The sequence below is a fragment of the Gopherus evgoodei genome, chromosome 24, assembly GCF_007399415.2.
Source record: "Gopherus evgoodei ecotype Sinaloan lineage chromosome 24, rGopEvg1_v1.p, whole genome shotgun sequence".
NCBI lineage: Eukaryota > Metazoa > Chordata > Testudines > Testudinidae > Gopherus > Gopherus evgoodei.
In genome coordinates, this window is record NC_044345.1 from 135555 (window position 1) to 162365 (window position 26811).

Consider the following 26811-nt stretch of genomic DNA (forward strand, 5'->3'; position numbering starts at 1 on the left):
CATTGTCCTTCAGGCTTGACCAACATCTCCTAGCCAACCAGAAATGGTAGAAAGTGTTTAGTCTTAGGGCTTATCGAATAGTTAGTGTGTGGCAAACGGGCATAAATCTAAAATGAACTAGCATAACATGCTCAAACTGTTTGTGTGGACATTGCTACCATGCACTAAAAGATTCTCTGGTACACACTGACCTCCTAGTTCAGAGTGACCAGCCCTTAGATGCAGGTATCTTACAGCTTAGTGTCAGGGCTAGCATTCCAGGAACGCTCCTAAAAGACAGACTGAACTGATTAATAGCGGCTGTGCACCATCACAAAAGGAGCCTGCATCAGGACTGCAAACTGACAAGTGTTTTTTCTCTGCTTACTGGCATCATCTCTGTCTTGCTTGGGTTCCACTCCAAACAGCTTATCTTCATCCATAAGCTGATCTTGTCCAAACAATGGGCCGTTGTGGTGGTGGTGATGGTGATATATGCAGTGAAGGGACAAGTAGATTTCATTAATTTGGTTTCTGCATTTGATGTTGCTCAGCTATTACTTTGTGTTTCTTGTACATGAGCTGCTGCTTTCTATGAAACATAACAGGTTATGGCAGGACCACAAATTTTAGAAATTAATTCTTAAAGGTAGTTGGTATAGTTATGTTTTTAAATACATTTGTATTCTTCTGATTTCTACAAATGGTCCACAGTCAGTAGCTATTTAAAGTGAATCAATCTTTATTTGCACACTCAATGTGCGTTAACAAATTCAACATACAAGATAGCATTACATATTGTAGATTAGCATACAGTATTATGCAGTTTCACACATTTCATGTTAGGTTTTTTTTGCTTTTTAACTTTTTTTTTACCACAAAGTTGTAACTGTCCAAGTTAATTTTACAACAGAAGACACAAGGTAAAGAAAAAACACATCTGGGAGATGCCACGGTGAGGCAGCTGTCAGTAACTGTCAGTTTTACACCAAAGAAAAATTATCTGCACATCTTCAGTTTCCCATTATTCCTAAGGAGTAATGGAGCTATTCACATCTGCCCAATAAGCCGAAGTTTAGTTACCCTGAGCACTTTTCCTTGACAAGATGTTAATCTTTCCTTTTTCAACTAAGGAATCGGAATAAGGAGATGATCTAGGCTTAAGTATACTTTTCACATTGAAGACAAAAAGGGAACTTTTTAGTTACTTTTGAATGGAATGTACACAAGTAATCATATTTATAGTGGGGGAAGAATATGGAAGGAATAGTGACAGATCCTAACCTTTAACAATCAGATTGCTCAGTGCAAAAAACAGGATTTAAATAGATCTACACCAGCTTCCAGAGGAAAATCTTTTCTGTTCATGGCTGAGCACCACTAATAGAGTAAGAGCTACCAAGGAATTAAGACAAAGATCAAAATCTACTGTAACCTCAAGCAGGAATCATTTTCAAGATTGAGATGTCCTGGTAAGTCATATGGGGAAGCTCACACTGTATTTACTTCACTGCAAGACTTAGAAATATTGAGAGGACTTCAGTCTCAGTGTCACTATTAGTCCCAGAGCCATTAACAGCCACAGCTAAACTGAAACATTCTCTTGAAAAGGTTCCTACAAGCAACAAAAGCTGTCAGTGGAAAGTTGAATCTTTCCACTAAGACAGCTTGTCAGAAATTGCTGCTGAGACATTAATGGGTGGTAAAACTTAGGTTATTTGTCAACCCAACAGCAGTTGCTCTCTTATGGCTGCAGAGGAAACTGGAGACTAAGACATGCTGTTATTCTGCTTTCAATAGTAAGAACATTGTGAGTATCATGTTTTTCCAACAGGGCTCTAAAAGTCAGTGGTCTCAAGTACTGTAAACAGATAAATGAACTTTTAAAAATGTCTTATGATACATTATTTACATTCCACAGGGCACAACAGTGGCTGCATGGAAGCAACAAAACAAATACTGAAAACTTGTAGTCTTCTGTGTGCCTTTCTGCCCACTCAATTCTTCTTTGTTTTTAATGTGTAGCATTTAAAAATAACAAATTCAAATCCTGGCAGAGGAGCTGTTTAGTAGGTCTCTTGTCATAATTGTTTATGATCCGCTTGCCAATAATGTTTAAAATAAAAATTGACTTGTTATAGGAAGCCAAATCAGATTACTTTGTCAAGGTATTATCTTCTTGTACAAAAGTTTAGCCAAGTGTTTTTACAGTGAGATCTAGTGCAACCGCTTCCACCCTTTGTTTTCTTTTACAGAACTTGGGTCCATGTCCTTCTGTACAAAGAAGTTGTTGACTATTCAGGCAAATGACCTACAAAGTGCTACAAGTCACAGTTATCTAGTAATGTTTTTAAATTCCAAAGATGACAGTAAGCAAATTCTAATTATTGGAAGCCAAAAATGTAAGGATAGTTCAGAATGCTTTGTACGTCAAGAGTTTAATTTATTTATGTTTTGAGAAGACAGTTTATTTTTCTCAATATAAATTAAGTCTAATGCTTTGAATACTGGCTATTATAGAAACAAATGGTAAAATAGTATATCTAATATAATCTCAAATCAAATGTGGAGGAGGCTGTATCATTAATTATTCGATTATATTCGTTAAAAGCCTTTCTCTAGCATAAAGTTTCCTGACTAATTTCAGATATTTCACTGCCAATCTAGAAGACGATAATGCTCAGTTAGAATTCAAAATCCTTTTAGAGAATTTGCCTCAGTCGCCCTAAAATGAATCATACACATTTAGTTTATAATGTTCTGTATGGACCCTTTATACATACATACATAGAGTTGAATAAAATACAGTTTGTGCTCTGTGGGAATTTGGGATGCACCAAATATTTATCCTGAACTAAGTCCCGTATGGCAAAAGCAAAGTGATCAGGTTGCTAGCATTTCAATTTGAGATGTTTATAACTTCAAGCATGACTTTATAACTCTCTAGCAAATACATCACAAAGGGAAATACCAGGTTAGAACGCATTTTTCTTAAGAGGAGAGAGCCATTCTTACTTGTACTTCTTTGAACTATTGCTGAATTCTAAACCTTCATATATGGAAATGCAGTTATTGCTTCCAAATCAAAGGACAGAACAGCAAGAATCTATGGGCAGATAAACTAATAAGAAACTAGAGGTTAAACAGCAGAATTCAGAAACTTTGGGAGAAGCCTAATAAGGAGAGGGCAGTTGTGGTGAATACCAGCAAAGACAGTTCGGCACAAACACAACTTCCATAGTAACAGATAATATTAAAATCTGCAACTTGATATTGGTAAGTTACACTAATTTTAGTTTGTATTAGGCATGCAATAGCGTGATTACACTTATATATTTGTGGTATTTGTAAATTGAATGCTTTTTTAGAATTTTAGTGCCCTGCAAAATCACATCACTTGAGAACCAATCAGCTGCATCTTACAAAAGTTTAGTTCTATGACTAAAACACGGTTTAAGTCTGTTCTATGAGCCAGCAGTCACTGCTGCAGCCTCTGCTAGTATTCGCTCAGGCTGTGCCATTTGGCAATCTGCTTTCGGGGATTTTCGCACACCTCTCGCCAGTGTTCCACGCCTCCAGGGGTGATGCTGTGTGCTCCCAAAATCAGCCGACCTACCACCTCATTTTTTGTGGTACGGTCGAAGTCGATGACTAAAAATTCAGTGCTGATGTCAGGAAGGAGATCCACAGGGATATCATAAATGAAGGATTCATTGAAGATGGGATTCAAAGTGCACTTCTTCACATGGGTCTTCTTTTTTGCTATGCGTTTTCTGCCATAATAAACGTTCACCTTAACGTAGGGGTCTGCCAGAGGGGGGAAAAAAGCAAACCAATAACACAGCCTAATAATACTCTGGAATAGTATGTCTAAGAGGTCAAGAATGAATTAAAGATTAGACATCGCAGCACCCCATAGCTCCCTACACATTGGCTGCCCTCCAACCCTAAACCACTTTCATTAAAAGGCAAACCATAACCATGGAAATCAGAGAATCTGAACAGAAATAGAAGTTCATCCCCCCATAAATATCTGAGAGTGTTTGTTTAAATCCCTGGTTCCCTTAAAGGTGAAGTACCAAAGTGATCAAGAATTCCCCAAGTGAAAAACTTCGTTAAAAGAGATCTATTCAGGGAGGAAAAACATTTTTTTTAAAAAAAGGGAAGTTTGTGCCCTTCCAGGCCTTCTTTATACTGGGTAAAGAAGCAAAAAAGGTTTTGTTCTAACTTCCTACTTCCCAGTCTCCCCACAATCAAAAATTATTTTATTATTTTGAGAGGGAAAAATGCTTATTGTCCTTGTCACTGGCAGTCTCCATGGCAGACTGGAGCAGAAGCTCTCTCATGCCTTATTTAGAAGGATAGGGAAGATTTGAATCTTTAGTTTCATAGATTTTTAAAGCCAGGAAGGACCATTAAATCATATAGCCTGATCCCTTCAGTAATAAGGCTATAGAATTTCACCTAAAAGCAGCAAAGAATCCTGTGGCACCTTATAGACTAACAGACGTTTTGGAGCATGAGCTTTTGTGGATGAATACCCACTTCTTCAGATGCATGTGGTGGAAATATCCAGGGGCAGGTATATATATGCTAGCAAGCAAGCTAGAGATAACGAGGTCAGTTCAATCAGGGAGGATGAGGCCCTGTTCTAGCAGTTGAGGTGTGAAAACCAAGAGAGGAGAAACTGGTTCTGTAGTTGGCAAGCCATTCACAGTCTTTGTTCAATCCTGAGCTGTTGGTGTCAAATTTGCAGATGAACTGAAGCTCAGCAGTTTCTCTTTGAAGTCTGGTCCTGAAGTTTTTTTGCTGCAGGATGGCCACCTTAAGGTCTGCTATAGTGTGGCCAGGGAGGTTGAAGTGCTCTCCTACAGGTTTTTGTATATTGCCATTCCTAATGTCTGATTTGTGTCCATTTATCCTTTTCCATATTCACCTAGTTACCCCTGTATTAAGCCCAATAATTCATGTCTGACTAAAGCATATCTTCCAGAAAGGCATCCAGTCTTGATTTTGAAGACCTCAGGAGAAGGAAAATCTGCATTTCTCTTGGTTGATTTTTCTAATGGTTAATTTATCTTCATTATACATTTGTACCTTTATTTCTAATTTGAAAATTCAGCTGGCATTAACTTTCAGATAGTAGTTCTTGTTATGCCTTTCTCTTGCTAGTTGAAGGAACCCTTTACTAACTCATGTTTTCTCCCTGTGAAGATACCTATATACTGTAATCAAGTAACAGCTTGATCTTCTTTTGATAAACTAAACAGATTGAGCTTTCCAAGTCTCTCATGGTAAGACAGTTTTTCCATCCCTCAAGTCATTCTTGTAGCTCTTCTCTGCACCCTCTCCAATTTTTCAACATTTTAAAAATGTGGACACCAGAACTAGTTGCAATATTTACGTGTGCACAGGGGTGTCTCTCTCCAATGCTGCATACAGAGGTAAAATCACCTCCCTAATCCTACTCATTACTCCACTGTTTTTAAAGGATCACATTAGCCCTTTTTGCCACAGCATCACTCTGGGAGCTCAGGTTCAGTTGTTCGTCCGCTATGCCCTTAACTATTTTTCAGTCACTGGCTTTCAGGATTCAATTGCCCCATTCTGTATGTATGGCCTGCATTTTTTTCCCCTATGTGACATTGCATTTGACTGTTTTAAAATACATTGAATTTGACTTAGTCCAGCTTATCAAACAGTCCAGATTGTTCTAACTATTGTGTCATTAACATAGGTCTTTGGTATCTACAGACTTATCAACAGTAATTTTTATTTAAATACTTAAAATAATCATTAGTGTTCAGCTTAGAACAGATGGCTGCAGAACTCCACTAGGAATACCCCATTTTGCTGACTCCTCATTAACTACTTTTTGAGAGTTGTAGGCCAGTTGCTAAGCCCTTTAACATGCTTTGATGTGTATATGCTGTTTTTAAAATCAGAATGTCATGCAGTAGTAAGTCAAGTACTTTCTATGACCCATGGACCTCTTAAAGCCAACTCTGATGCGGTTATAGAAATTTCATGAGGTTGGTATTTACGTTCTAGTTCACCAAAGAATGTAATGTGAGATCTCAAATGAAACCAAGTGTCATTCTGGTATTAATATTGTTCTGAAACATATGTACAGGCACTATAGCGACAATGTGGGTGCAGTAATCTTTTAAAGTTAAGAAGTTGGGCCAATAAAAGATTACCTCACCTACCTTGTGTGGCTCATATCCTGGGGCCCACACTACTACAGAAACACTGAGTATACAGATACTATGTAAAGCATCATGGATATATACTGAAAAATATGTTTTTAATGTTTGTATCTCAAGATATTAGTCACTAGCAAAGGTGAAAAACATGTTTTCCTCCAAATAGGAGGTAAGAAATGTTTTTCTGTCAGGAAGTAAATTACGCATTGTAAGCTAACACAATGGATGCCTGTTAACATATAAAGAGATGAAATCAAAAGGGAAGCAGCACCCAGGAAAAACAAGACGTGTGGTTATTTTGGCTATGAGCTAAGACAGTGAATGTTGGGGGTAAAGCTAGGAAGTAAAGAAGACATCCCTTCATCCTTGATTTAGGAAGTAAACAGACAGCATGTTTACATTCATAAAAATGGGATCTTAGCCAAGGTTGGTTTAAAATGCTGCGGAGGATTCTAGGTGAGAGAAACTTCTTTAGACGGGAGGTTAACCTGGTAGCTAAGCTTAGTCTCTAGAAAGTATTATGATCTTATTTTATATGCAACCATTTGTTTCTAATATTTTTACTCACTATCACTTGAATCTTTGATAGTAAACTTACTCTTGTTTTCACTATACCTATAGCTAGCTAAGTGCTGTGATGTTAAGCGAAGTGCTGATCCTAAGTGGAATTTTACAAGCTGGTATGGTCTGTTCCTTTGAGAATAGCGGACCTGGTAGTTCTGTGAGTAGCTAGTGTCAGGAGCTAGATATCACAGGGGAATGCTTCAAAGGGACTTGGGGAATTAGGTGGACATAGTGTTAAACTGCAAGGCAAAGTAAGGGCTGTCATAGCCCTGAGAAGAGTGCTTGCCTAGCTAACAGGCTGGCAGTGTTAGGAAACTGACACCCAGTTAAGAACAAGCATAATTCTCTCATGCTGGAGGCATGGGGAAACAAAGTAATTCACAGCTCTAGGCACCCCGAGAACTGTCACTTACAAAAGTCTAAATGTATTATATCTACAGTTAAACCTTTCTCTACTAAACTTATCTAATCAAAGAATGGAATGTTTGTTTGGAAAGACCTATTTTCCATGAAACCATGTTGACTGGCAATAATTATATTCCTATACTTTAATTTTTTATTTACTGAATCTTTTTAGTTTTTCCATAATTTTTCCTGGGATTGATATCAGACTAAGTGGCCTCTAATTACCTAGGGTCATCCCATTTGCCCTCTTTTAGTACAGGCACGATTTTAGCACTCTCATTGTCTTCTGGATTCAGAGGGATCCTCACTCAACTCTTCTAGGACCCTGGGTGCAAATTATCTAGGCCTGCCAACTTTATCCCTAGTAGATGCTCTCTCCAATCCTCCTTGGACTGGGGGGGGAGGGAGGGGGGAGTTAATCCTCATGCAATATGAAAACATCATCCTGTTTCTTTCCAAATACCAAACAAATATTTATTAAACGCTTCTGCCTTTTCTGCACCTCCATCTAGCCCCCCTACCTGAACCCTTTGTCTTGTATTTTCATCCCCAGCAAGCAGTTTGGTTTTTGTTCATACTGTAAGTAGAAGTGTGACACACGCTAGCATGAAGGTAGAGCAACCCTTCTTTGCATTGACACACACACAGCATGCCATGTTAAGTTGTTCTCTATTGTGCCTGTGTGTGGTAAATTTTTACCATTGCACTGACTTCAAGGCATTAAATGGAAGAACAAACACTTCAGATCTAGTTGATGAGTTAACCAAGAAACAAATGATCAGTAAATATAGTGTAAATTAACATTCGGTTTCACAGCATTCCCTTTGTTTTTCCCTGTAAAAACAAACTATGCATCAGGTGGAGGGCAGTAAACTATTAATAGGCTGGAGAAAATAGCTTCTACCTGAGAGGCCAGTGATATCCATTTTCGGCAAATGTCTAGCTTTCAGTACCACAACAGTCATTCTCTGTGCAACAGGCTGGTAAGACAGTGAAACTTGCAGCTCTCCTCTGCTAATGCATTTCTGTGGAAAAGAAGCAGATACAACTGAGAAGACCTAGGAGGTAATGAACAGGTGCCAGGAGGTCACGACCACATTACCCTTCCCATATTGCTAAATGAGAAGGCCTGACCTGGCCTCAGCTAGATGGGAGGGAGATCCCCAGGGGCTGTCTCACAATGGAAAAAATGAGAATCACTGCCTCAGAGGTTGGCTTGTGAAAAGAAAACAATGACCAGATTAGGATCAATATTTGTAATTATGTGGGAATATGAGGCTCTTATTGGAAAAGCTTTTGAAAGTACCAATGTTCAGCTAGAATTGGGGGATGTGAACTCAGTATTTACAGTCACATCAGTGCCAGCCTTTCTACCAGGAGGTACTGTAGAAAGCGAGGAGCAGGAACACTGCCTGCAGGAATTTCACAGATACAGCAATCCCAAAAGATGAAACTACTGTTATATGTGTTAATTTTATACCAGACACACAAGGTGGACCAGCTTCTGTTAGTGAGAGACACCCTAAGCTCAAAAGCTTATGTTTACACTTGCAGAGTTTTTGCACTGTAAGTTTCACTGGTGATAGGGAACCGGTGGAAGTAAAGGGCTGGTTTGTGTATGTACTCAATTCCTCAGGTGTCTGAAAATGTTTACACTACCAGCACTTCCATCACCAGAGCAGCACTGTAAGGCAGCTATCCCACAGTGCAGCTCTCCCTATAGGTCTTGTGGGAAGGACGAGGTGAACAGAAGGCATTCTGGGTCCCTGCTCAGTGCCCTGGGCTGCCCTGCTTCATGTCTCAGGAGCCCCATTACTTCCTGGTTTCTTCATGGCATTTTTTTTTTTAACCTCCTGCTGTTTGGCTGCTTTCCCTGCCACATCTACAGACCAAGGGAAAGGGAGCTTCAAATGTCCCCGGCTTACAAGGGGAGGGGCAGACATCCGAGTGTCAGAGTAGTGGAGATGCTGGCCAGAGTGGTCGCTTTTGGAACTGTGGGATATCCTCTGGAGGCCAAAAGGTGTTTACACTGCTAGAACATGTCTTCACTTTCATAACAGTGTAAAAAGAATAACAGTAAGAGCTGTATGCCTCTCGTGAAGGTGGTTTTCTTTTTGCGGTCAAACTTTTGAGTTTGACTGCAAAAAGTCATTAATAAGTGTAGACGCTCTGGCGGTTTTAGTGCAAAAAAGGGACTTTTTGCACTTTAAATGGTAAGTGTAGACCAGGGGTCAGCAACCTTTCAGCAGTGGTGTGCCTAGTCTTCATGTATACACTCTTTAAGGCTTCGCATGTCGTTAATACATTTTAATGTTTTTTAGAAGGTCTCTCTAAGTTTATAATCATATAACAGTAGCTTGGTTATATGTAAAGTAAACAAGGTTTTCAAAATGTTTCAAAGCTTTATTTAAAATTAAATTAAAATGCAGATCTTATTAGTTTAGTGTGATCCTTGCCCTTCCTTTTCCTTGCTGAGTTTTCCAGTGTCTGGTGGCACGTATTTGGATACTTTAAGCTGCACACAGGCTTCTGAGTGATCAGTTGATAACCAGGTGGCAGGAGGCCAGCCGCTGACCTCCTGCCACCTGGTTATCAACTGATAACAGCAACTGATTATCAACTGATCGGCAGCTGAGGTGAGTTGAGCTGACAGCTTGTAGGGCTGAGCAGGGCTGGAAGCCTGGACCCTGTCTGATAGGGGGCCTGTGCAGGAACTCCAACTGGAAGCAAGGTCAGTGGGGCTGCGGTGGGGACCCCGGCTGGCAAGGGGCCAGCAGCTGGAATCCCAGAGCGGCAGCAGGCTGAGCAGGTCAGCCCACCCAGCTCAGGGAGTTCAGGGGTTTCAGGGGTGGACTGAGTGTCTCTGCCTGTCCCTGCTCTGGGGTTTCAGCCGCCGGATCCTGCCAGCCAGGATCTCAGCCCACTGTCAGCCTGGGGTTCCTTCACCCAGGCCAGCAGCGGGCGCTGAGTGGGACTGGCAGCAGGACCCCAGCTGGTAAGGGGCCAAGAGCGGGAACCCCAGAGCACTAGTGGGCTGAGCGGCTCAGTCCGTCGCCACTCTGGGGTTTCCACCGCCAGCTCCTGCCAGCTGGGGTCACAGCCCGCTGCCAGTCTGGGGTTCCTTCCCCCAGGCCAGCAGTGGGTGCTGAGTGGGACAGGCGGCAGCACCCCAGCTGGCCAGGGGCCAGCAGCGGGAACCCCAGAGCGGCAGCGGGCCAAATGGCTCAGCCCGCCCCACGTGCCGAACGGCTCAGTCTGCCCAGCATGCCATCAAATATCGGCTCGCATGCCACTTTTGGCACGCATGCCATAGGTTGCTGACCCCTGGTGTAGACATACTCTAACGCAGAGCTCTTCTTGAGGTCTGGGAAACATACTCAGTGTGTCTCAGTTAAATACAAGGTAGAACAAATGGTTTTGCATAAATAATTAACACACATTTCAAGTATCAGAGGGGTAGCCGTGTTAGTCTGGATTTGTAAGAGCAGCAAAGAATCCTGTGGCACCTTATAGACTAACAGACGTTTTGGAGCATGAGCTTTCATGGGTGAATACCCACTTCGTCACATGCATCTAACGAAGTGGGTAGTCACCCACGAAAGCTCATGCTCCAAAACATATGTTAATCTATAAGGTGCCACAGGATTCTGTGCTGCTTTCACATATTTCAAGGGACCAGTCAAGGTGAAATGGCCTGTTAACACCACTCAAGTCATGGAGGGAGGGAGGGAGGGAGGAGAAGGCAGCTGGCTGGAGATGGAGGGGATTAGTGCGTTATAGTATTTCCCAGAGCTGATGAAGAACTGTGTATGCTCAAAAGCTTGTCTCACCAGCGGAAGTTGGTCCAATAAAAGAGCCACCTTGCCTCTATAATATTCTGGGACCAACACAGATAAATAAAACTGCAGTGTTGTTGTATCTCAGAGGCAGTACTCAAAGCAGGGATTATAACTGCCCAGAACATGTTTGTTTTGTATATTAGTGCATACAGTTATGATACAATGCACTGTAACTGCAAAATGTGAAATCTAGTACCAAAGCCCCGACTAATGTGTCAACTATTTGATTCATATGAAAAGTCAGTCTCTCTTGGGGATTATGCCACTCTTTTAACCACATTTGTTCACCAACATCAGCATTAACAATTAAACAGAAACATGAACAATTATATGCAGAAATAATTATATCTACTTCATTTAAAATTTCCATTTACCCCACGTTCTGATCCTGTATTCTCTAGCAAGCCTACAACATCCTATAATTCTGATAACTTGCTTTTACCATATTTCAGCTCAGAGCTAATGTGTACCTCAAAAGCAGTTGGAAGAATTTCTGAACTCCAACAGAATGAGATTTTGTATTACCAGATGTAATTCCCATTTCCCAAGTGCCAGTTAGAAAGCTGTCTAATAATGGTGTCAGATTATAATGATGGCATTTGCCATAGATCAACATTTTTTTATTTGTACAATTTTAATTGTTTTTGCCATACAAAACAATGTAAACACTTCTGGGAAGAAAATTAATATACATTCTGCAATATAATTGTTGCTTAGTAATTCTATGTTAGACCCTGAGTTTAATTCCCATCTTAGCCACAGGCTTTTGTTACCACTGTGGCCACTGTAACCTATCTTTATGTGCCTCTCTCCCTCATCTATACAATGAGGATGACAATAATCCCTTTATCTTGTCTATTTAGATTAATTCCTGGGGGTGGGGACTGTTTCTTACTATGTGTTTTCACAGGGCCTAACACAATGGGGCCCTGTCTTAGCTGAAGGCTTCAGAGGCTATTGTAATAAAAAATATTAGTGTGAAGGATATGCAGAATATAAAAATCAGGAATGTTTAATAGCCATGGAATAATTAAATTTTAAATACAGAGTCCCATGTTACACATTCACTTCTGGAGCACTATAGTACTTTTCTCTACTATCATTTTAAAATCTTGACCTTTAGTAGATTTGGAGTACTTGTCCCAGTATGTGAATTACAGTGATTTTCTAGGTGCCGAAAAGTTAGGCATGGTGACATTAAGCATCACAATCCCTAAACTCCTTTTGTGCATTCAGGCCCCAGTGAGTTAAAGATAAAATGTATAACAAGAAATCAATACTAAACTACTTTCAGTTTAGAAATGTACAAGAAAACAAATCAATGTGTATTAAAATTTCCTTACCCAAGTATGCTTTATTTCTAATTTTGCATGACAGGTACTAAACAAAAATGGAAGATAAAGCATTAACCCGTAATTAGAAAGGAGACATATATACACAGCAGCAAATTACAAGAGTCAACCAGCATTTACAGACTCTGTTAAAAATTCCCTCCTGGCTGATGTGGTCCACACTTTACTGTTTTAGTTCTAGTGACATGCTGCGATTCACTTTTGCAGCAGTGACACCTAGCTGTTTGAAACACAGGTTTAAATGAAATGATTATCAGGTACTAAATATAAGAGGAGACAAGTACTTCTGGGGGTATTTGACTCTGGAACCATTTACATAGTGACTTTTGGACAAGGGCCCAGAACATACATAACCTGGGATCTAATCCTGCAAGCCTTTCTGTTATAATTTCTCCCAGTGACTTCAATGGGACTAGTACAGGTAAGAACTACTCACATGAATAAGGGTTTGCTATATTCCTAGTTCCCAGATGTTTTGAGTCCCCTGTGCCAAGAAAACTCAGCCTGATTGGGGATCAGCTTAAATAGGTCAAGCATAGCATGTGAAGTGTGTCTCCAAACTCAGAGAGAGAGAGGTTACTTACTTGTATGTTCCTTTTGATGATCTCCCGGGTGAGCTGGACCTTTCCAGTGCTTGGATCCACTCCAGCGAGGGGCACCATGACTTCTCCAATCACATCATCTCGAGAGAAACGATCAAAGCTCAACACCAGGAAGTGAAGTACCAAATCCTGGAGCTGGCTGTAGGGAATCCCATAGAAGGTAAAGGTCTCGTCAAAGACAGGGTCCAGGGTCTTGCGCAACACACGAGTCTTCACTCGATGCCTTTTGTCTGGAAGGATCGTCATCTTGATGTAGGGGTCAGAGCCCTGAGTCTGCTCATCCATCACTGGCAGCCCATGGGCCTCTTGAATGGTCACCACTAATGCTTTTTTGGGGAAATTGTAGTCCACTGAGAGAGTCAGTGTTCCCAGCAGGACATCCTCTTCTGGGGAAGATGGGGAGGAGATTTTGCTCCCACCTGGAGTGATGCTTTGATCTGGACTTAGTTCATCTCCGTAATCCACTTTTATTGGGAGCTGGTCAATACACAGGGCTGCATTCATCCCATTTGGTGCCTTCTCAGAGCCCACTAAACCAGCTTCTGCAGCATCTACCAAAAGGTTTCCTCTTCCAGTCTCCTTGACAGTGCCATTCTTGTCTCTGCGGATCCGGATAATCTTCTTCTTGTTACTCAAGGTCTCCGGATAGATACTAATGCCTTTCAGCATGTGAATGAATTTGTAAGGGGGGGGGTTGTGCTTTTTTTCTGCTTGCTGGTGGCAGCATGTCCACACAAACACTGTTACTGAGACAGATACCACAAGGACCGTGGCACCAATAAGTCCTGCCACAATCGGAGGCACATCTGTAAAGGAGACAAAACAATTAGGGATGAGAGAGTCCCTTAGGATGAGTATGTTCATACAGCACTTAAAAAAAGCATGTTATGCTAATTAAAATATCCGCTACACCTCGTACAACCAATGAACCTCTCAAGTAAATATGGTCTATGTATTACTCAAAGATCTTGGTGACAGAAATTCCTTTGGAGTTTGACATTATTTCTCTAAAATTGTTCTTTTCCATGTGGGAGTCAGTTCCCCACACTTATAGATGCCCTAGGTTTTGCTTAATAACATCTTCAAATTTTTATTGCCTTATCCTCTCAAATCAATTTTGTATGCCATCACCATCACTGTCAGCATTGCTCTAGTAAAAGTGTTTACTAGGGAACTACAGTTTCATGGGCCATAAGAGGTGCTCTCACACTTTATAGCTTCTTTAAGAATAGTACTTGTTTCTATTTCAATATCAGCAGTTGAGTAATAAGTAGTTACACTATTTAGAATCCAGAGTTATGTCACACTTAAGTAATTTTAAATATTAAACATTTTGGCCCTAAAATAATTAACTGTTAGGACTATAACCTCCCACTTCTTCAGATACTTGAATCTCAGACACTGCTATAGATTTTGGAGACTGGCAATTGTAATTTTGTATATATTAAAAATTTACAAAACTTGTCTCCATTTATATAAGGATTTTCATCCTGAAGGATCCCATAGCATTTTATGAGCCTTACAGAGTACACATAGAGGAATCACTTCATTGATCACTAAATGCAACTGTTTCTGGGATGGAAAGTGGTAGCTGGGTAAGAGTGCATGTTGACGCTAGACAAGAGTGTAAGGTAGGAAGTGTAGTATTTCATAAAAGTCAACCTGCTAAGAGAATTTTAGTAAGTCTCACCACTTGGTTAAAATCTAACATCTCTCCTTTTGAAAAGAGTGTTATGTGATATGAAATGCCCACAAGTGTGTGTCATCCAAAAGTTTATTTCTACGTTAACCATTCCCATTTATGGATAATGAATTTCTCTGCTTCCACACCTTTCTCAGTGTCATTACCTGTTGTCTTCCATATTTTGGTAGACTGGCAGCTGCACCCAAAGGATGGGACACACAACCTCCCAGGTTATTGAATATTCCAGATCTTACCCAAATACATGCTACAGCCAATTCTTATTAACTAAACTAAAATTTATTAAAAAACAAGCCAGAGTATGGTTAAAAGATTAATATACATACAGACATGAGTTCAATTCTTAAGATTCAGATTCATAGCAGAGATGGTGAATTTTGTAGTTGCAAAGAGTTCTTTCAGAAATAGCCCATAGGTTATAGTCCAATGTTTATATTTCAGGGTGATCCAGGACTTGGTTACACTGGAGAGTTGCAGCGCTGGTGGTGAGTTTACAGTGCTGCAACTTAGTAACTGTCCACACCTGCAAGGCACATCCAGAGCTGCAACTCCTTGGCTGCAGCGCTGGCTGTACACCTGGTCTGCTTGGGGTGTAATGATTGCAGCGCTGCTCATCAAGTGTGGCCACCAAAAGCGCTGTTATTAGCCTCCAGGGTATTAGGAGGTATCCCAGAATTCCTGTCCACAACAAACCAGAAGAATGGCTGAACTCCGAGCTCCCCGGAGCTACTTATCTAAAAAACAAACACAGCTGCTCTTTGCTCCAGCAAGCGAGCAGAGGCAGGGGAATTGCTTTGGAATGTTCACAGCAGTTTGCTTGAGGAGAGAGGGGAATCCGTGTTGAGCAGCTGCTTATGTGGTCTGAAGGCTATTTAGGAGTGCATAATTTGCATTTAGTGAATAAGAGAGGGGTGGGGGAAGGAGTCAAAACTTTTAAAATGATTGAAGGTAGGTGCTGTGTATCTTCCAGTCCTTAGAACTTGCAAGGCAGGGAGCTGAGAACAGTGTCAGCTCCAAAAGTCCACTCTCTCAGGGTATGGCTACACTTGAAATTTCGGAGCGCTGCCATGGCAGCGCTTTGAAGTGTGAGTGTGGTCGGAGCGCCAGCGCTGGGAGAGAGCTCTCCCAGCGCTGCACGTAAACCACATCCTCTACGGGTGTAGCTTGCAGCGCTGGGAGCGTTGTGGCACTGTTTACACTGAGGCTTTACAGCGCTGTATCTTGCAGCGCTCAGAGGGTTTTTTTTTTCACACCCCTGAGCGTGAAATCTGCAGCACTGTAAAGTGCCAGTGTAGCCAAGGCCTCGGTCTCCCCCGTGCTCCCTGTCACACTCCACCCCACCCCCCGTTTTGAAAAGCACGTTACAGCCGCTTGAACGCTGAGATAGCTGCCCACAATGCACCACTCCCAACAGCGCTGCAAATGTGGCCACACTGCAGAGCTGGTAGCTGTCAGTGTGGCCACACTGCAGCGCTTTCCCTACACAGCTGTACAAAGACAGCTGTAACTCCCAGCGCTGTACAACTGTAAGTGTAGCCATACCCCCAGTTAGAACTGGAATCTCAGTCCTTATGGCCTAAGCTTCCACTGTATGAAGCCTCAAGCAGATCTGAGATGAACAGGATCAGGACCCAAGGATCTTTTATACAATTTCATGTCCTCTTTGACAAGCTGGAGTTCCTCCAAGAACAAAAAATAATTAGGATGACTTTGAAGGAGGTCCATCACCAGTACTTGGCTACAGAATTAACATAAGGCAATTTGATTGTTCCTTCACCATTCACAGATGACTTGCTATACATTTCAAAGAGAGATGAGGTGTTTACAATTCATTTAAATGCTAGGATGTTCTTTGATCTCTGAATGATCAGAATACAGCATAGACAGGGGCCTGTTGATTACATTATTGACCATTACCCAGGTCATCATACCCTCAACGTGAGACTGTGTGGAAGGGAGAAATTAAAGCTCCTGGATACAATTTAAGGACCTTTCAACATTGATATGTGCTGTGTTTACATTGAATTCTTAGTAAGGCCAAATTATTGATGCGTGTTTTGGCCCAAGTTAGAACCTTAGTCCATGCTTTGTGTAACACTTGTGATTCCAGGGTTTAGCCTAGGTGCTCTTCAGAGAGCACTTACTCTGGCATTCAGCCATGAAGGCTGTGAGGTGTTATATCTCAGTTTCCCTTTTTTTGCACAGCACATTGGGTCCACAGTGTCTTTTCTCCTGTGTACAGTTTCAAGATTAGATACAGGCATTAACTGTGAAATATCAGTATCATAAGGCCTTTTAACAAAGTGTGTTCTTATGTATCACTCTTAACATGTTCAAGGGTTTTTTCAAAAGATTAGGCACATTGTACATTTTTACAGTTTTTGGTATTAGCCAACATGTTAGTTACAATTATTAGCAATAATATTAACATTAGTTCTATCGTGTGTACCTTTGCAATCATTTTTGTCATACCAAGCCTTTTGTTTAGACAAATCATTTGTTAGGTTAGCTTGTTCAATATCCCTTTTGAACCTAAGGCCTTGGCTACACTGGCACTTTACAGTGCTGCAACTTACTCGCTTGGGTATGAAAAAACACACCCCTGAGCGCAGCAAGTTACAGCGCTGCAAAGCGCCAGTGTAAACAGTGCCCCAGCGCTGGAAGCACAGCTCCCAGCACTGCAAGCTAATCCCCACAGGGAGATGGAGTACCTGCAGGCTGGGAGAGCTCTCTTCCAGTGCTGGCGCCACGACCACACTCGCACTTCAAAGCGCTGCCGCGGCAGTGCTCCCGCGACAGCGCTTTGGAGTTTCGAGTGTAGTCAAGCCCTTAGTAGCTTTTTCTTTACTTTAGGATTTTTCTTAACATTGGATGTCAGTTTAACCACTTCTTTGAAGCTTTAGTATTTGAGAGATGAGGGAGGCAAGTTTGTAAGGACGTTTTGCTTTTTAAGAGTTAGCTTGCTTTTTTTTTTTTTTTTTTTCTCAGCTAGAAAACTTGTATGGACATCATTCCTTAAAGAGACCCAACCATTTTCTATCAGTATGTCTTAACTACAGTTCTGCTTTTCACCAAGCAATTTCTGCATCCACAACGTATCAGATGCACTAGAGCAGTGTTTCTCAGTTTTATATTGGTGACTCTTTTCACACAGCAAGCCTGTGAGTGTGACCCCCTTTATAATTTAAAAGGCTTCTTTTTATATTTAACACTATTACAAATGCTGGAGTTGAAGTGGTTTTTGGGGGTGGAGGCTGACAGCTCACGCCCCCCCATGTAATAACCTTGTGACCCTCCTGAGGGGGTCACGACCCCCAGTTTGAGAACCCCTGCACTAGAGCTTACTAAGAAATGACATGACAAATCCAAAGTATCTATGGGTCTATTCATAAGGCTGCTCTGCTGTGTAAAACCAGGAATACAGACTCTTTCTTCAACCTGAGACACAGACTGTTTGTTCACTTTGGAAAAATCTACTGTGAATAGCTTAAAGGAAGCCTCCTTTAAGCTATTCACAGTAGATTTTTCCAAAGCAAATTCAGTGGATTCATTTTCATTTGAAAGACTTTGGCCATTAGGCACCAACAGACTTTCCTCAGAAGAGAGACTGTTTACTATCAACAGTGGCCCATTAAGAGTCAATGGAAACAATTTCTTTTCATAGACTTCACCAAGAAATTCCTTTCCTTCTGCAATATCATGCATTGCAACAGATTCTTTCTGAGCTTTATTTATGTCCAGAGCTGACTTTGGCACAACAGACAAATCACCAACCTCCTTCTGAGTTTCACATGCATCCAGAATCACCTCTGGCCCATCAGGAGGATTCTTCAATCCCCTTTCAGGTAAACTGCTAGACTTCATAGTCCAAAGATTAGAAGCATTCTCTTCCTTGTTAAAAGTTTCCACACTGTCAGTGGGTAACATAGTTAAATCACCTTCATGCTTTCCTTGTGCCCTGGCTATATCAACCTGATCAGACAAGGCTGTCATATCTTTACCCAGCAACACACTAGCAACAGGCAAAATAAAAGCACCAGAATCGCTTGGTTTCTGGGAGCTACTTATGACATTAACTGGATGCAACCTAGTTATAATGTCATTATCCCTCGTAGACACAAATTTAGGACCACTTCCTTCCTGGGCTTTAGTTGTATCCAGAATCAACTCCAAGTTAAATAATAAATTTTCAACCATCATAGGCTGACAGGCTTCTTCTGTTTGCTTTACAGACAGAACTAGAGAGACACTGTTTCTCAGCAGGCATGCTGCTATTCAAAACAGACAATTGGAGATATCGTTCTCTTTGTCTCAGCACCCATGGCTGATTTCAGACACATACCCAGACAGTGATGACAGCTTCCTTATCAGGCAAGTTGCCACTCCCAACAGATAAACTGCTATTCTCCATAGATAAGAGTCTAATTACACTGAGCTGCTTTAAACAAATAATCTCCCTTTTTAGGCTCACTTTCACAAACTTCACTTGCTGACAGTTCATCACTTACCAAGACTGTACCCTTTCCTTCCTCAGTTAGGGCTTTAATCTGATCACCAGCTCTAGAGAAACATTTCCCTGAGCCTTATCTAATAGCAGATTTACTTCTGAGATATCAGACACTCAGAAATTTCTTCCACATACACACTGCCTTCTTGCACAAACAGCTATCTTCATCAGACAAGCATTTGGAAAAACACTCCATAGGCAAGTCTTTGCCCTCTAATAGACACAGGTTCAGGATTATTCTTTCCTGTGACTGATTTATATCAACCTGATTGAACAAAGTTTTAATATCATTCCCAATCAAAAGATCCTTAGGCAATAACTGTCCTTCACCATCTATAACTTCATATTTAACATTTAATTCAAGGTAGATTTTGGTTAAAGGCACACTTACAGTAAACTCAGAGGATTACAATATTCACACACTGGTCTGGTAAGTAATCTTCCTCTTTGACAAAATCTGCTTTAACAAGAGTGATGTTAGTAGCTGTAACTTGCCCTAAATAGCTTTTAGCATTGACTTTTACATTCTCTGCACAAGTAATGGGGTTACCTTCACCTGAGATCACAGAAAAATCATTTACATAAAAGGTGGCAGTGTTGGGGTATATTTGGTTACATACAGAAAACAGCTTAGAGTCAAACAACATAGTTACAAACTGGACAGATTCTATCCCCATCTTTGTTGTTGAGAGGAGCTGGCTTTTCAGGATAAGTTCCTGTTGTTCCTTTATTCTCTTGAATTGGACCTTAAGTCTGTTCACTTTTGCGTTAGCTTTTAGTTCCTGCAATCAAATATATGCCAATCTCTGTTCATGTTCAAAACACAGGTGTTCTCTTTCCATATCAATTATTTTTTGCCTTTCCAGAAACTGAAGATATGCCATTCTTTGTTCAAACTTCTGCTGGTTTCTCACTCCAAGCATTTTCACTGGGTCTGCTTCCTTATCACTGGTAATTAACAGATTTTCAATTCCTGCTCTGGGGCTTTTTTCTTAAAAGACAACCCCCTCTGTGAGCACAATTCTTCCAGGCTTTTTCTGTCAGGATCATGGGTCACTCACTGTAACTGATTTTCCCTTAAACTCTCCAATATCCAACATTAATTTTTGACAAGTGTATGGTTCTGATCCAAAAACCCAATTAACCTGTGGTAATGTGTATCGTAGCACAACTACACCACTGTGGCCAGGGTCCCAGTGGGGGCCAGCTGTGATCACTCAGGGTGAATTGCAAAGAATGGGGCAAACAATCCCCAAAAAGCTGGTGGCTATTCCAATACTTAGATTTACGAAGCCAGCACAAAACAGCTTCTTTATTACCTTACTGGTTACTCAGAAGTCCAAACAACACAGTTCCCTTAAAATGATCCAGCCTCAGGCCTCCATCCAGGTACCTAAGTCAAATATGATGATTTCTGAAAATCTATTTCATCATATCAAAGAAAAGGTTCTGCCAATCCCAAAGGATCGGACACATTACCTCTCAGGTTATTGAATAGTCCAGATCTTACCCAAATACACGCTACAACCTATTCTTATTAGCAAAACTAAAATGTATTAAAAAACAAGAGAGAGTATGGTTAAAAGAGCAATATACATACAGACATGAGTTCAGTTCTTAAAATTCAGATTCATAGCAGAGATGGTGAGCTTTGTAGCTGCAAAGAGTTCTTTAAGAAATAGTCCATAGGTTATAGTCCAATGTTTATATTTCAGGGTGATCCAGTTAGAACTGGGATATCAGTCCTTAATGGCGTAAGCTTCCAGTGTATGAAGCCTCAAGCAGATGTGAGATGAACAGGATCAGGACCCAAGGATCTTTTATACAATTTCATGTCCTCATTGACAAGCTGGAGTTCTTCCGGGAACAAAAGATAATTAGGATGACTTTGAAGGAGGTCCATCACCGGTACTTGGCTATAGAATTAACATAAGGGAATTTGCTTGTTCCTCCACCATTCGCAGATGATTTGCTATACATTTCAAAGAGAGATGAATACAGAGTGATCCCATGCTTACAATTCTTTTAAATGCTAGGGTGTTCTTTTGATAATCTGGATGATCAGAATACAGCATAGACAGGGACTGTTGATTACATTGTTGCCCATTATCCATATACATGCAAATACTCAAAAACATAACCATTTCTTCCCCACATGTCTTTAAGGATCCAGCTTGAGTCGTTTATTTTGCAGGATGTTTAACCCTTTTTAGCCATGTGTCACACCATCATTACCACCAGTTCAGCTCCACCAATGGAAGCAATGGTGAAAGCATTAAAGTAGACAGGGTTCCAGGTGGCTTCTGGTGATTTAAACACTGAGTTTGTCTGTCTTTGCTCAGAGCAGGCCTCAAGTTTAAAAAAAAAAAAAAAAAAAGTTTATTTGCAATTACTAAAATATAAAATATTCTAAATTACAGGAAATTGCACTTGCTAGTCTAAAATTTGCCAGGAGGGTGATGACCACTATTTATTGCCTCCCTATTTTTGCTTTCCTAGCTACAGGCCTGTGTGATTTTAATTGTGACACATATTGCAATGCCATGCACTATCTTTGGGGTCCATTCTATGAAATTTATTAATGGTTTATGCAGGATAGTGTTCTACTCCATGGTGGAAGCTTACCATGGATCCTCCAGGAACTAAAAAGAGTAAGGGAGTAATTATAAGGGTGTGATTACCCCAGAGATTGTAAACAACTCCAAAGAAACACCACCCCCATGGGTGTTTGAATATACTGATTGAAACTTGATTTTTCCAGAGATTTGGACAAAGAGAGGGCTTTCGGTATAAAAAGCTGATACATGGCTTTCTTTGGATTTGGCAAACAGACAGGACTCACTTGTGGAAGGTTTGGATGGCCCTTGACTTACTGGAACTTTGATGGATGGCTAGCTTTTAGCATGCATATAGGAACCTTTATTTTTTAATGGCTTCCCTGTACTGTTTTTGACCTATGTAGAAATGTGTTTGCTTGGAAGAATGGTGTGTTGTCACTGGTAAAAACACTAATTGTCTTCTGAGATAAAATAACATATGGGCTGGACATTAGGCAGAGGGGCTTGCCAGGGATATAACTGTGCAAGGCGGGGAGATTTGCAGCCTTAAACCCCGCCTCCCTGGTCAGAAGGGAGTGAGACAAGGGTTACTGCCCACAGAAAGGTGACAGCTGAATACCAGAGATCTGACTGGGCACTTCTGAATTAGACCACAGAGGGGAACAGAAGTATAGCTACCCTGAAACTGTGGCACTAATAAAAATTTTTTACATTCAGGGTTGTGAAAAATAGACATTTTTGTTACAGGTATAAAAGAAAAGACTAATGATATCCCCCTGTGGTTCTTGTGCCTTCAAAGATTCTCTTGAAGTTTGATGGATTTTGGGAAATTGTGTTGTCTTGGACTCTGGTTTTCTTCTGCATTAAGATCTGCATGCACTGAGATTGACTGATGGGGAAGCCCAAGGTCTTGTCTGCATAAAACAGCAGTCTGAAGTCCCAGCAGACACACTAGCTCCATCTGCACTTGAGATTTGCATTATTACAAGCAAACAGTTTGGCTGAACTTTGTTACTTTTCATGGTGCATCTCATCTAGTGTAATGCTGTTCAGAGTGTCTGAACCCTCCAGTCACTGCAGTAGCAGACATTGCGGTTGCCTATCACCAAGGATCCTAGTTTTCTGTGATACAAAAACCAAAATTTTCCAATAAAAACATTAAAATCCACATTTTTTCACAATGAAAATTAAATGCTAAACTGTAGTTACTCTAGCCACGCTATATACACGTATTACTTGAACACACTCTTTTATTGATATATTTACAATTTTCAAGCTGACAGCCCAAGCCCTGCCTATTCTCCTGATTATTTGACCTGCCCCTATTCCCAATTAGATCAGATAATCGAGGTCCCATTCTATGTTTTTATTTTTCACAAAATTTAAAAACTAATGATTCTCTTTAAAAACGCAGATTCTGTGTTTTTCTCTGGCAAACAGGCTGGGATCCTAGAGATCTATCACACCACACTAAGAAGTTGCATTTTGATAGCTCATGACAGCCCAGGTTGATGGTTTTCTTTACAAACAAAAAGGGCTTGGAGACTTTTTTATGAAAGTTGACATTTTGTAGTAGAAGATGGCCACCTAAAAAATGCTAGCTTGCCAAGTTGCTCTATGCAGCCATGGGAGCTCTGAGCCCTTTAAATCCAGCCCCAGCCCAGCCGCCGGAGCTGCGGGTAGGATTCAAAGGGCTCTGGCTGCCTGCTGCAGCAGGGAGCCCAGAGCCCTTTAAATCTCCGCCGTGGAAGCCAGTGCGGTCTGGCACGGTGTACTGGCTCTTGCCAGCACACTCTCAGACTTTAGGGTCAGAAGGGACCAATATGATCATCTAGTCTGACCTCCTGCACAAAGCAGGCCACAGAATCCTACCCATCCACTTCTATAACAAACTCCTAACCTACGTCTGAGTTATTGAAGTCTTCAAATTGTGGTTTGAAGACCTCAAGCTGCAGAGAATCCACCAGCAAGTGACCCATGCCCCACGCTGCAGAGGAAGGCGAAAAACCTCCAGGGCCTCTGTCAATCTGCCCCGGAGGAAAATTTCTTCCCGATCCCAAATATGGCAATCAGCTAAACCCTGAGCATGTCGGCAAGACTCACCAGCCAGCACTCAGGAAAGAATTCTCTGCAGTAACTCAGATCCCATCCCATCTAACATCCCATCACAGACCACTGGGCATACTTACCTGCTGATAATCAAAGATCAGTTGCCAAAATTAAGCTATCCTATCATACCATCCCTTCCATAAGTTTATCAAGCTTAGTCTTAAAGCCAGATATGTCTTTTGCCCCCACTACTCCCCTTGGAAGGCTGTTCCAGAACTTCACTCCTCTAATGGTTAGAAACCTTTGTCTAATTTCAAGTCTAAACTTCCTAGTGTCCAGTTTATACCCATTTGTTCTTGTGTCTACACTGGTACTAAGCTTAAATAATTCCTCTCTCTCCCTAATATTAATCCCTCTGATATATTTATAAAGAGCATGCATATCCCCCCTCAACCTTCTTTTGGTTAGGCTAAACAAGCCAAGCTCTTTGAGTTTCCTTTCATAAGACAGGTTTTCCATTCCTTGGATCATCCTAGTAGCCCGTCTCTGAACCTGTTCCAGTTTGAATTCATCCTTCTTAAACATAGGAGACCAGAACTGCACACAGTATTCCAGATGAGGTCTCACCAGTGCCTTATATAACAGTGCTAACACCTCCTTATCTTTGCTGGAAATACCTTGATGATGCATCCTAAAACCGCATTAGCTTTTTTAACAGCCATATCACATTGGCGGCTTATAGTCATCCTGTGATCAACCAATATTCCAAGGTCCTTCTCCTCTGTTGCTTCCAACTGATGTGTCCCCAATTTATAACTAAAATTCTTATTATTAATCCCTAAATGCATGACCTTGCACTTTTCACTATTAAATTTCATCCTATTACTATTACTCCAGTTTACAAGGTCATCCAGATCTTCCTGTATGATATCCCGGTCCTTCTCTGTGTTAGCAATACCTCCCAGCTTAGGGTCATCCGCAAACTTTATTAGCACATTCCTGCTTTTTGTGCCAAGGTCAGTAATAAAAAGATTAAATAAGATTGGTCCCAAAACTGACCCTTGAGGAACTCCACTAGTAACCTCCTTCCAGCCTGACAGTTCACCCTTCAGTACGACCCGTTGGAGTCTCCCCTTTAACCAGTTCCTTATCCCCTTTTGATTTTCATATTCATCCCCATCTTTTCCAATTTAACTAATAAATCCCCATGTGGAACAGTGTCAAATGCCTTACTGAAATCGAGGTAAATTAGATCTACTGCATTTCCTTTGTCTAAATAATCTGTCACCTTCTCAAAGAAGGAGATCAGGTTGGTTTGGCATGATCTACCTTTTGTAAAACCATGTTGTAATTTGTCCCAATTACCATTAACCTCAATGTCCTTAACTACTTTCTCCTTCAGAATTTTTTCCAAGACCTTACATACTATAGATGTCAAACTAACAGGCCTATAGTTACTCGGATCACTTTTTTTCCCTTTCTTAAAGATAGGAACTATGTTAGCAATTCTCCAGTCGTACGGTATAACCCCTGAGTTTACCGATTCATTAAAAATTCTTGCTAATGGGCTTGCAATTTCATGTGCCAGTTCCTTTAATATTCTTTAATATATGGAGACCGGACCGCACCGGACTGTCTTACTTTCACCTCTGCCTGGTTTAGCTTCACCCATCATTGTTCATTACGGTTTGCTGTTTCTCAAATCCCCATTATACTTCAACTGAATGATGAGAGGAAAGCTTTCAATCCCATCTTTCTTCCTCCCTGGCCTACAACATGTCAGAGACCTGCATACACTACTTGCTTAATAAAATAAAACACCAGAAATCAGCCTGATCTCTGCATTATTACAATCTTAGTTAGTGATGGGCAGCACAGTCTTAAAAAACTAACTTTTTGTACTGACTTTCATTCTACACCAGGGGTTCTCAAACTAGGGATCAGGACCCCACCGAGGATTGTGAGGTTATTACATGGGGGGTCATGAGCTGTCAGCCTCTACCTCAGACCCCGCTTTGCCTTCAGCATTTATAATAGTGTTATAAATTAAGAACACTTTTTTATATATTTAAGGGCGGGTCACATTCAGCGGCTTGCTATGCAAAAGGGGTCACCAGTACACAAGTTTGAGAATCACTGTTCTACACCAGCTACAGCAGCTAGACCCAATTTTTTAACAACGCAACTTTGAAAGTGGCAAATTGGAAAGGTATTTGACATCTTGGATTTTTCATTTTATCATCTTTAAATGCTCTTTGGTCTTAAGAAGGATGATGTCATTTGATAGTTAGCTGAACTGCAACAGATTAACATTTATTGAGCTGAGTGAAAACCTTGAATTCTCTCAGGATGCCAATATCTGTATCCTATTCACTGATTTGTCCCTATTGTTAGAAAAAAAAATTCTTCTTGGACTGCAACTAAAACACGACTTCCCAAAGGTAACTGATCCGAGAGATGATAAATTGGCCTCAGATCCCATGATCTGTGACTAGAATAACTAGAGCATACAGTTTTCATAGATGACATTTACAATTCAGTGGACATGTCTTTGGTTGTTTTTATTTCTAATACTCCCTGTACCCTCCATATGAACTGGATTCGGCTTTTGACAGGATTTTTTTTACTAGTCTTCTTATCCTCTTTGAAAAGAGACAAATAACTGTTAACAGATTATCTGTATAAATCACTACAGTTACCCTTTGTAGATAAAAACAACAAGGAGTCTGGTGGCATCTTAAAGACTAACAGATTTATTTGGGCATAAACTTTAGTGGGTAAAAAACCTCACTTCTTCAGCATCTGAAGAAGTGAGGTTAGTCTTTAAGGTGCCACCGGACTCCTTCTTGGTTTTGTGGATACAGACTAACATGGCTACCGCCTGATACTTCGCACCTTTGTAGATATTACAAGTTACATACCAACTGCAAAGAAGATACTGACAAATGCTGTAATCCCTGTCCCTATTCATTCTGATCTCAAAATACTATACAATCCTCAAAAACAGCAGAAAAAGCCACCTGCAAATTTTCAAACAAAAACCCCACA

At 40.9% G+C, this 26811-nt stretch overlaps 1 protein-coding gene across 2 annotated transcripts in view; it reads right to left on the bottom strand.

Moving 5' to 3' along the window:
• Nucleotides 1-701: 701 nt before the first annotated feature.
• Nucleotides 702-26811, bottom strand: part of SYT11 (synaptotagmin 11) — a 35258-nt gene continuing 9148 nt past the window's right edge. The window contains exons 2-4 of one of the 2 annotated variants that reach the window (XM_030542009.1): nt 12930-13753; nt 8059-8179; nt 702-3786 (exon numbers count right to left, since the gene is read on the bottom strand). In XM_030542009.1, the coding sequence (XP_030397869.1) occupies nt 3476-3786; nt 8059-8179; nt 12930-13753 (1256 nt within the window). In that variant the 3' untranslated portion in view covers nt 702-3475. Of the gene's footprint in view, nt 3787-8055; nt 8180-12929; nt 13754-26811 lie in introns of both variants that reach the window. The other variant, XM_030542008.1, reaches the window with a different exon arrangement.